At 45.0% G+C, this 11,633-nt stretch overlaps 1 protein-coding gene across 1 annotated transcript; it reads left to right on the top strand.

Annotated features, from left to right (window-relative positions):
- Positions 1–206: 206 nt before the first annotated feature.
- Positions 207–7,996, top strand: ZC3H10 (zinc finger CCCH-type containing 10). Its single transcript, XM_040425572.1, has 2 exons — positions 207–379; positions 4,916–7,996. Exon 2 carries the CDS (start codon positions 5,020–5,022, stop codon positions 6,256–6,258), a length of 1,239 nt encoding a protein of 412 aa, XP_040281506.1. The 5' UTR covers positions 207–379; positions 4,916–5,019; the 3' UTR covers positions 6,259–7,996.
- The last annotated feature ends 3,637 nt before the right edge of the window (positions 7,997–11,633 follow it).

Genomic DNA, 11,633 nt, shown 5'->3' with positions numbered 1-11,633 from the left:
CTTGACGCCATCGCAGGGGCACGTGATCCTGTCTCAACCTCCCAGTAGCCCATACACTCTAGCGTTTGCCCGAGCTTCCTTCTTGTTCTATTTAGAACACCGCCCCCTTATTGCAGCGGCACGTGATCCTGTCACGTGACCTTAGCCCATACACTAGCGTTTGTCCGTGCTTCCTCGTTCTATAGAACCCCGCCCCCTTACGCTGCGTGTACGTAAGCGCCGCTCCGGAAGTGGGTGTGGTTTCATGCCGTGCGGGCCTGAGCGGGGACCGTATAAGCTAATGCGTGTGCTTGCTTTAGTTCTACAACGAAGCGATATTTCAGTTGTAGTCGCCGTCAGCGGTTTAACTACGCAGGCCTCCGCTGCACAGCGCTCCTTGGTACGTATGGGTTTGTGTGTGCGGGCGGTGGCGGTATGTGCGCAGTAAGCGGCTAATATCACCACGTATTGTGCGAATGGCCGCCTGCGGTGACGTAGTGGCCCTACTCCTTTTCCCGCGTCTTGATGGCGGGAGCCTTCCACTGCCATGAGCGCGTGCTGCTGCGGGACTGACTGCGGTGAGGGGCTCCTCCCACCCCGGCCCTCAGGGTACATGACGTGATGTAGTGTATGGGGCTCGTTTTCGAATCGCATGGTGTGAACACTGACGGAGTAGCCGCTTTATGCAGCGTTAACCCTTTGAGGACATGGTTTCACACGTTTGCGTTTCCGTTTTTTAACTCCCTGCCATAACATTTATTTTTTCCGATCTCGTAGTCTTATGGGGGCTTGTTTTATGTGGTATAGAGGCCCCATTCACAGCTGCGTGCACTGTAGTGGCAAGTTGGGGAAATAAATCCGCCATAGTTTTTGTTTTTCTGGCGTTCCCTTAGCGGTAGGACTGACCCTTGCCTTCATTCTCTGGGTCAGTACGACTAGGACAATACCACATTTATGTAGTTTTTGTGCTTTAATATGTCTTCAAAAGAAACAATTTTGTTAAATTCTATAACATCTATGGTGCTGTGCGAGGGGTATGTTTTGTAGGGTAGTTCTCAATAATACCATTTTAGGATGTGGCTTTTTGACCCCTTTTAAATTTTTTTTTTTGGGGGTGGATGAAGCAAAGCAAAAAACAATGAATCAGTTATTTTGATTTTTCTGTTGCAGCTTTAACGGTAGGGCATAAATATCTTTATTTAAAGAGTTTGTGCATTTTGGGAATGGTAATGTTTGATTTTATTTTTTTAATTATTGGCAGTGACTTAAATTATTATATATATTTTTTTTTCATTTTTGAAAAATGTATTCCTTTATTTTATACACTTTAAGAGCTCCCCTATGGATCTTGAATATGCAATCAGATCGTTCCTCCCATAGATTGCAATGAATTATCAGTTGCCTTATGTTCTTAGGGAGCCCTGCCACAGGCAGCGTCAGCATAGGAACTGCTAGGGGTGGGCCTAGGCAGCCACAGGGAATGAACAGCTTCCCCGATGGCAGCAAGGGGGAGCTCTTCCAACCCCAGGAGCGCTGTACTCTGGTGCCATGGTCACAATTGACCTTGGTATCTGAGGGGGTTAAATGCCTATGATCAACGTTATTGTTAGAGCAGATGTCCTCAAGGGGCCACATATCGCTGCTCCTTCCTGTGTCTGCTCTGCAGGGTCTCTTGCACCGATGTGCTAGGCCAGGATTTAGCCGAGCGGGCAGGCAACAACAGCGATGTGTGCTTGCAGTGGCCCCTATTACAGCGGTACTGTGTGGAATCTGTGTACCGCATACATGTCAGCTGTATACTGGTGTGCGGATTCCAAATCTCTGTAGACACCTTAAAGGGGTTCTGCAGTTTTTTTAAACTGATAATCTATCCTCTGGATAGATCATCAGCATCTGATCGGCGGGGGTCTAACACCCGGGACCCCTGCCGATCAGCTAATTTTTTTTCTTATTAGATTACTCAATTAATTGTAAATATAATCAATAGAATACTCTATTTCTCAAATCGTTTAGTGCAGTCCTAGTCTGCATCTAATCAACAAAAAAAACAGATCTGCGTTTTTGCAGATAGCATACAGCCGACTGAATGAGCCCTAAGTCAGATGTTAGAGCCGTAGCCAAAGTTTGCCAAGAGCTGCTTGTACTTATTGTGGTGGCTACTTTACATGAAGTCAAGCCATATTGGTTGTCACTTTTTTAAATGATGAACTTGCAAAGCATTGGTAAGCTGCCACTCTATTTGGCCATACTGTGCTCTGTCTTGGGGGGGGGGGGGGGGGGGTGCAGAAAGTGTGCACCCCAACGAAACAAACAAGGCACGAGCTTACTATACAGATCACCAGAAGGAATGTTTTCTTCCATTCTGAATGTGATCACTTTTATGCTGGTTTAACAATAGTGAGTTCAATAGGTTGAACTAGCAGCGTGTATGTGCATTCAACTTGCCCGCGTGAAACCAGCCTTATAAGAGGACATTCACATCAGCGCTATTGTCCGTCATTCTGCTCAGTTATAGGAGTAGAAGAACGGAAATAATACACGTGCTGGATCTGGCATGTTACTGAAACTAACAGATCCCTCTGACTATAATGGCATCTATTTGCTTTCCGTTTCGGAGAACATTTTTATTAGCGGAGAAGAGTCCTGCATGCAGAACTTTTCTCTCCGCTATTTTTGACGAACACTGTGACAGATGCTCCTAATGGAGCCTCCGACGCAGATGTGAACAGATCCTAAAATATATGGGGTCATTTATCAAACTGGTGTAAAGTAGAACTGGCTTAGTTGCCCATAATAACCAATCAGATTCCACCTTTCATTTTTCACAGCTCCTTTGGAAAATGAAAGATTGACTCTGGTTCCTATGGGCAACTAAGCCAGTTCTACTTTACACCAGTTTGATAAATGACCCCAATAATTTTGTTGTTAAGCTTCTGCCCCCCCGCCCCCCCCACCCGAATATTTTATCCAAACCCCTACGTAGCAATGTATGTATGTGATACTACCCATCAGTACCCCAGTGTCCCTGGCACTTTAATGGAACAATCAGAGACCTTTCTACTACTAATCTGCGCTGTGTGAATATATCCTTATTGACATACTATATCTTAACAGGAACTATTTCCAGACCTTGTATTGCCTGCATAAGGCATAGGTATGCATTCTATTAAAGGTGTTTTCTGGGATTTTTAATATTGATGACCTATCCTCAGGACCCCTGCCGATCAGCTGGTTAGAGAAGGCCGCACTCCATGTGAGCCCAGCCTTCCTTCATTGTTTACATGCTTCACATAGCAGCGGTGAGCCGAAGTTATTACACGCCGTCCCATTGAAGTGAATGGGACGGCTTCTTGTAATTACACTTGCTCGCTGCTCCGATGTTTACCAGTTCACAGTTGACAATGAAAGGAAAGGCTGCACTCGCACGCAGGATGTCTTTCCCTTTAGGGTCCATTCACACGTCCGCAACTTGGGTCCATATCCGTTCTGCAATTTTGCGGAACCTGTGCGGACCCATTAATTTTCAGCGGGGCCAGAACGGATGTGGACAGCACACTATGTGCTGTCCGCATTTCCGGATCCACAATTCCGTTCTCGAAAAAAATAGAACATGTCCAATTCTTGTCCACAACTGCCGGACAAGAAAAGGCATTTTATATTATAATGCAGGCGATGTGCGGTCTGCGACATGCGTAATGCACATTGCTGGTGTCCGTGTTTTGCGGATCTGCTATTTGCAGACCGCAAAACACCTACGAATGTCTGATTGGCGAGGGTGCCGGGTGTTGGACCCTCCGTTGATCTGTTATTGATGACCTATCCTGAGGATAGGTAATCAGTATTAAAATCCTGGAAAATGCTTAAGTTTTGACAATGCTAGGTGTAACCATCAGCAGAGAGGAGTTCTTAGGCTAGTTTCAGGCTAGCGATAAAAGCATCCGGTAGGTTCTGTTCTGGGAGAGGAACAGCCTGCCGGTGTTCATCGCATCTGGCAAGGCACCATTGACTATAATGGCATCTGTCCTATAGTGCCAAGATTTGGCCGGACAAATACCTCTGCAAGCAAAGCAATGCTGGATACGATGAATGCTGACTGTTCCACTGCCGGATCATTTTAGTGCTACTGTGAAACCAGCCTTAGGCCTCATGCACACAAATGTATTTTCTTTCAATGTCCATTCATTTTTTTTTCGGACCCTATGCAGAACCCTTCATTTCAATGGGTCCGCAAAAAAAGGAAGTTACTCCGTGTGCATTCAGTTTCCGTATTTCCATTCCGCAAAAAAAAGAACGTCCTATTATTGTACACATTACGGACAAGGATAGTACTGTTCTATCAGGGGCCAGCTGTTCCGTTCCACAAAATACATAATGCACACGGATGTATGAGGCTTTGGCCAGATAGATTCTACAAGTTATGGAAACCCTTTCAGTATGGAAATGGTGTGGAAAGCATTATCAGGATAGGGTCCTGTCCAGACTGACCTGTTTTAGGGCTCTTGCACACGACCATTTGCTGGCTGTTCCGTGCATTGGGGACCGCAATTTGCGGTCCCTAATGCACGGCAAACTCCGTGCGGCGGCCGCAAACAGATCCAGACCTATTCAACTTGAATGGGTCTGTGATCTGTCTGCACTGCGAAAAAGTAGTGCATTCACTACTTTTTTTGCGGAGGGACGGACAGAAAACCCATGGAAGAACTCTGTAGTGCCTCCGTTCCGCATCTCCCGGATTGCGGACCCATTGAAGTGAATAAGTCTGTGATGCGAGATGCACACGGCCGGTGCCTGTGTATTGCGGACCTGCCATATGCGGCCGCCATACGGCCACGGGTAGCACCTGGTCGTGTGCATGAGCCCTTACACTTTAGATATATACTTTAGATATATAGATCTGTGCCTAAAATATTGCTGAATGTAATGTTCTCTCTTACAGCTTTTACGCAGAGCGCTTTGCCGGGTGCATCTCACGTTCTAAGGCGCAGCGATAAGTGTTGACGATTTAAAAAAAAAAAAGCACAAATAAGCGCTGCTAAAACAATGCCGAACAGGGAGAATTACGCAAATGGTGGCAGCAGTGGTAGTGGCAGCGAGGACGCATCTTCAGCGGTGGAATATGTTTGCCGTGACTTTCTCCGCAATGTGTGCAAGCGAGGGAAGCGCTGTCGCTTTAAGCATCCAGATACCAGTGATGTTTCCGATCTTGGGGTGCAAAAGAATGAATTTGTCTTCTGTCATGACTTTCAGAATAAGCAGTGCGTTCGCATCAACTGCCGATTTATTCATGGCACAAAGGAGGATGAAGAACACTACAAGAAATGTGGAGAACTGCCTCCTCGCTTGAGGCAGAAAGTGGCAGTTGGTCTTGGCTTGTCACCCACAGACCTGGCTACTAAGGATGAGATTCCCATCTGTCGGGACTTCCTAAAAGGTGATTGCCAGCGTGGAGACAGGTGCAAGTTTCGCCATTTGCAGAGGGACTATGATTATCAATTTGAATACCCATGTGACATGCGGGGAGGGGTCCTCAATGCTGGCCTGAGTACCGGAGGCCTGCCTACTGCCACTGCACGTTCTTTTGAGCATTTCGGAGGACCTGATGGAATTTCAGAACCCGAACACTTTTCATCTTCATACCGTTATGGTGAACGCTTTGATGATCCTGTAATGAAAAGACGCCGTGTGGGATACGATGGGTACTACAGTGCATCCCCAGTTGAATACCGCATGTTGGAGGAAGAAAACGTCATGCTTAGGAGACGTCTTGAGGAGCTGAAAAAGCAAGTTTCTGTTCTGGCGGCAACAAATGAAGTTTTGCTTGACCAGAATGCTCAGTTTCGTAGTCAAGCCAAAGTGGTTACACTAAGCACCCTGAGCACCACAGCACCAACCAGTGAGCAGGCAGTGGGGACAGTCACTAATTATAACCATGGCATTGCACAAACGCACACCACTTTAAGCAGCCAGGCACTGCAGCCCCGACCAGTCACGCAGCAGGAACTGGTGGCCTCCACTGGTGCACCTGCTCCTGCGCAGACCAACGCGGCCCCTCAACTAAACCCTGAAATTACCCCACTCTCTGCTGCGCTGGCGCAAACCATTGCCCAAAGCATGGCTCCTCCGCCTGTCTCCATGGCACCTGTAGCGGTGTCTGTTGCCCCTGTGGCTGTTTCCATGGCTCAGCCCCTTTCTCACATCACCATGAGTCATGCCACTACACCTATGGTAACCTATCCCATTGCTTCACAAAGCATGCGCATAACGGCCATGCCTCACTAATCTGTCTCAACCCTTTTATTGACCAGCTCCCTGGCAGCACTTCTGCCAAGGTAATGAGTGCCATCTGTATGGGGCATTATGCTGGTGGAGGAGATACATGTGTTATAGTGAATAAAATAAGGATTGGGAAATGTGTGTTTATATACACATGAAAAGTTCAGTTTTATAAAGCTGGGTTTCTATTTTGGGGGGGATTTTTTTTTTTTTTTTTTTAATTAACTATTTCTTATGCATGGTTTGTGTTCACAGTACATGATCCAAATATTTCATAATGAGAATTTGTCAGGAAACCAAAAGTTTCCCTTCTATCATACCCCCCCCCCCCCCCCCCCCCTTACTATTAAATGGAGAAAAAAATAAAACCTGTTTCCTTCTGGAGTTCTTGAATATATTTGCCCCCTCCCTCCAATGGAAACTTGCTGATCATTTTCATAAAATCAGGGTGTTAGTTACACTTTCCATAGTTTCCAAAGCATTTTTTTTTGGCAGATTCTCTCGATATGAACTTTGATTTATTACTGATAGACATGATCAAGCTAATGTTGTGGGGGTTTTTTTTCCTGAAAATATTCACCCAATGCATTAAAAGGGTTTTCTGGCCTTGAGATATTGATGACCTATCTTCAGAATGGGTTATTGGTATCAGATTAGTGGGGGTCCAACCCCCGTCACGCCGTCTAGACATCTGTCCCCTACAGCCACCAGACACTGTTCAATAGAAAGTTGTGGTGGACTACACCTCCTCTGTCCTATTCACTACAGCCATCGCTTTGAAGTGAATGGGGCGGCAGAGCTGTAATGTCAATGGTGAGCAGGTGAACAGTGAAAAGAACACGGCCCTCGTACGAGCATTGTGCTCTCTTCATACAGCTCATCAGCTGGAGTGCTTGCACTCGGACCCCCGCCAATCTGATATTGTTCAGTCCTGAGGATAGGTCATCAATATAGGAAAAGCAGAGAACCCCTTTAAACTTTTACATCTTAGTGCTTACTATTGGCTCGCCATTGACCCATATAATAGGACTCTAACAGGTGTGTGTCGGGAGACAAGCTGTTGCCAAGTGTCTGGCAGTGGCACGTCTCCATTATTATTTTTTCTTTTAATAAACAGTCATGTGGACTTTGCATTTTTATAGGGATGTTGGGGAGATTGCTGTCACCAGAATAAGTGTCCAGCAGACAACTATATGATGTGTATGGCACAAGCCATATTTCAAGCATGGTTGTTATTTTCCTGTCTTTTCATTTGCGAAGAGAACAGATCATTTTTAATTGTAATGATTTGTCTGGGTTCTTCTAGTTGTCAGAAGCCCTCAAGAACCTCATCTGGTAAGAACTATGGGAATTTTGATCACTTCTGACAACTTCTATTTCCAGGTCGTAAAGAAAGTCTCTTCATAATCAAAAATGACCTTTTTTCTTAGCACATGACAAGATCGGACAACCACAACTATGCTTGTGGCCGTACATGTAGCTAGTGTGGCTATTTGCTGGGCGATCTCCCTATGACTCCGAGAACAATTGAGGATTTATGGCCTAACTTATAGTAGGTTACAGTGTATTGATTTCTGTACTTTGTTTATAACCATTGCTTATTGATTTCTTTGCATGGTGAATGGCAGCTTGTCATTGTTTGCATATTGTTTCAGTTCCATTCACATGTTACTGTGATGTAGCAGATAAAATGATCTTGTGTGTAGTCTTTTTGTGACGTGTATAAAGTCCCTAAACATCTTTATCTTGTTTAAGCTGTCTTTACTTCAGATCTGCAGATGCTTTATAACACAATTTTCAAGTGGCAAAAAACAGCTGAAAGATCAGAATCCAATTTTCATAATTGCTTTTACAAATCCCACTCCTATCTGTATTTTACCCCCCTTCCAGTGACTTCTCTGAAGGATTTTTAAAATCGGCTGTTAAAAAAAAAAAAAACTGTTTTACATGGAAGAACACCATCTTCTCTGGTAAATACATTCCTACATTATATGGAACCTTTAGGATCACAATGAGATCAATATGAAGGTGAATAAAATGTCACAAAACTGGTGGCCTCCTGACTGATGCAAAACTACCACTACACTTGTAGTCTTTATACTAGTTGTGCTTTAAGGCTGATTTCACACGTGTGCTCAGTCCAGGTAATGCACTGTGCGAGGGCTGCATTCTTGGACCTGACTGCTCCTCACAACCAAATTCACATCATGATGCTGTGGGTTTGTGTCCGACCATGGGTCCATTGACTGTCCTCATAAGGTTGAGTAAAGTGGACCTGCAGTCAGAGGTATGGGTTAGAGTAGCAGTGTTCTGTTCTGGAAATGCAACGAACAGTGTGTTCCGGACTGAACACTACGGTTGAGCGAATCACGCTTCGGATCATAGATCCAAAGTCGCTTTATTTAAAACTTCGTTTGAATGCTGTACGGAGACCCATCTCCATCTAGCATTCAAATGTACGGGCTTCGCAGAGTTGAAATTTGTTATATCAAAAGTCTCGCAAGATTTTGTAGAATAACTTTGATTATTCAACTTGAAAACCATTTTAAAACTGGGATTGGAACTCTGCTTTGTTACTGGCTCGTACCTGGGTACTGAAGCAGACTTTGGATCCCAGTTTTAAAATGGTTTTCAAGTTAAAAGATCAAAGTCTAAAGTTATTAAACGACGTCCCCCAAGACTTTGGACATAACAGATTTTCACCTCTGCGAAGCCCCTACATTTGCATGCTGTACAGAGGCGGGTCTCTGTACAGCATTCAAACGAAGTTTTGAAAAAAGCAACTTTGGATCTATGATACGGATCTCACTTTGCTCAACACTACTGAACACGCTTGTGTGAAAGTAGGCTAAGGCCCATGTTCACACAGCTATCTTTGTATAGGGTAAGGGATAACATTCTATTACTCACCCACTCTATACAAATTGCAATCTAATGATTGCATGTTGAGATACACTTGGAGACCTAAAAAAGTAAAAAAAAAAATAATCGCCCTTTCCTCCACACATAAAAAAAAATCCAAAAAAACAAACATCATATGCATCGCTGTGTCTGACAACGCCTGCACTAATGCAAATATAAAAACAAAGTATCTCATACGGTGAATGACATAACTGGGTGGAATCAAACCCGCGGATTTGCTTTTTTTTTTTCTTTTTCCCGTCACCCCCCCCCAACCAAATTAAATAGAAAGTGATCAAAGTTGCACACCCCAAAATATTAATTAAAAAAAACTACAGATCGCCTGGCAAAACAAGAGTCCCACATGGCTCCATAGACATAACTATATAAAAAAAAAAGTAATGGGGGGGGATTGGTGAATGAACTGAAAAAACTAATTTAGATTATTTATTGTTTTTTTTTTTTTAGTCTTCTCAGTATTAACCCTTTCACGCCTAGCGCTGTACATGTATGGCCCTGGGCGGGTGTTTCAAGATCCTCATGACAGCGTCTGAGCGCGCTGATACTGAAAGTGCGCACTTTCAGTTGTGCTCCGGCTCCCCCGTGTGGCGATCGGAGGAGCCCAGGGTGTGCATGCAGCAGCCCCTGTCTTTATGAATGACCCAAGGCTGCTGCATAGTACCGCTATTTCCTATGGAGCCCTTGCCTGTAATAGGGCTCCATAGGAAAGTAGTGAAATCATCATAGACTTGAATGCAAGTATGTTGGAGTCTGGCAGTCAGATGATTGCATGTTATAGGAACTATAAAAAGTAAAAAAAATTAATTATAATTCAAGTCCCCTTTTCCCAAAATAAAAGGACCAAAAAAATACACATCATGGGTGTCACGATGTGCGAAAATACCCATAGCATAAAAATACACTGCTCAAAAAAATAAATAAAGGGAACACTTAAACAACACAATGTAACTCCAAGTCAATCACACTTCTGTGAAATCAAACTGTCCACTTAGGAAGCAACACTGAGTGACAATCAATTTCACATGCTGTTGTGCAAATGGGATAGACAACAGGTGGAAATTATAGGCAATTAGCAAGACACCCCCAATAAAGGAGTGGTTCTGCAGGTGGTGACCACAGACCACTTCTCAGTTCCTATGCTTCCTGGCTGATGTTTTGGTCACTTTTGAATGCTGGCGGTGCTTTCACTCTAGTGGTAGCATGAGATGGAGTCTACAACCCACACAAGTGGCTCAGGTAGTGCAGCTTATCCAGGATGGCACATCAATGTGAGCTGTGGCAAGAAGGTTTGCTGTGTCTGTCAGTGTAGTGTCCAGAGCATGGAGGCGCTACCAGGAGACAGGCCAGTACATCAGGAGACGTGGAGGAAGCCGTAGGAGAGCAACAACCCAGCAGCAGGACCGCTACCCCCGCCTTTGTGCAAGGAGGAACACTGCCAGAGCCCTGCAAAATGACCTCCAGCAGGCCACAAATGTGCATGTGTCTGCTCAAACGGTCAGAAACAGACTTCATGAGGGTGATATGAGGGCCCGACATCCACAGGTGGGGGTTGTGCAGGACGTTTGGCATTTGCCAGAGAACACCAAGATTGGCAAATTCGCCACTGGCGCCCTGTGCTCTTCACAGATGAAAGCAGGTTCACACTGAGCACATGTGACAGACGTGACAGAGTCTGGAGACGCCGTGGAGAACGTTCTGCTGCCTGCAACATACTCCAGCATGATCGGTTTGGCATTGGGTCAGTAATTGTGTGGGGTGGCATTTCTTTGGAGGGCCGCACATCCCTCCATGTGCTCGCCAGAGGTAGCCTGACTGCCATTAGGTACCGAGATGAGATCCTCAGACCCCTTGTGAGACCATATGCTGGTGCGGTTGGCCCTGGGTTCCTCCTAATGCAAGACAATGCTAGACCTCATGTGGCTGGAGTGTGTCAGCAGTTCCTGCAAGACAAAGGCATTGATGCTATGGACTGGCCCGCCCGTTCCCCAGACCTGAATCCAATTGAGCACATCTGGGACATCATGTCTCGCTCTATCCACCAACGTCACGTTGCACCACAGACTGTCCGGGTCTGGGAGGAGATCCCTCAGGAGACCGTCCGCCACCTCATCAGGAGCATGCACAGGCGTTGTAGGGAGGTCATACAGGCACGTGGAGGCCACACACACTACTGAGCCTCATTTTGACTTGTTTTAAGGACATTACATCAAAGTTGGATCAGCCTGTAGTGTGTTTTTCCACTTTAATTTTGAGTGTGACTCCAAATCCAGACCTCCATGGGTTGAAAAATTTGATTTCCATTTTTTTATTTTTGTGTGATTTTGTTGTCGGCTCATTCAACTATGTAAAGAACAAAGTATTTCAGAAGAATATTTAATTAACTCAGATCTAGGATGTGTTATTTTTGTGTTCCCTTTATTTTTTTGAGCAGTGTATATTCCCCATACGGTGAAATGGAA

Source organism: Bufo bufo, chromosome 3, assembly GCF_905171765.1.
Source record: "Bufo bufo chromosome 3, aBufBuf1.1, whole genome shotgun sequence".
Classification (NCBI taxonomy): Eukaryota; Metazoa; Chordata; class Amphibia; order Anura; family Bufonidae; genus Bufo; species Bufo bufo.
This window is presented reverse-complemented; position numbering and strand designations above follow the sequence as displayed.

What these genes read in the sequence shown, in the direction of transcription:
- ZC3H10 (XM_040425572.1), top strand. Translation starts at nt 5,020, where the DNA reads ATGCCGAACAGGGAGAATTACGCAAATGGTGGCAGCAGTGGTAGTGGC.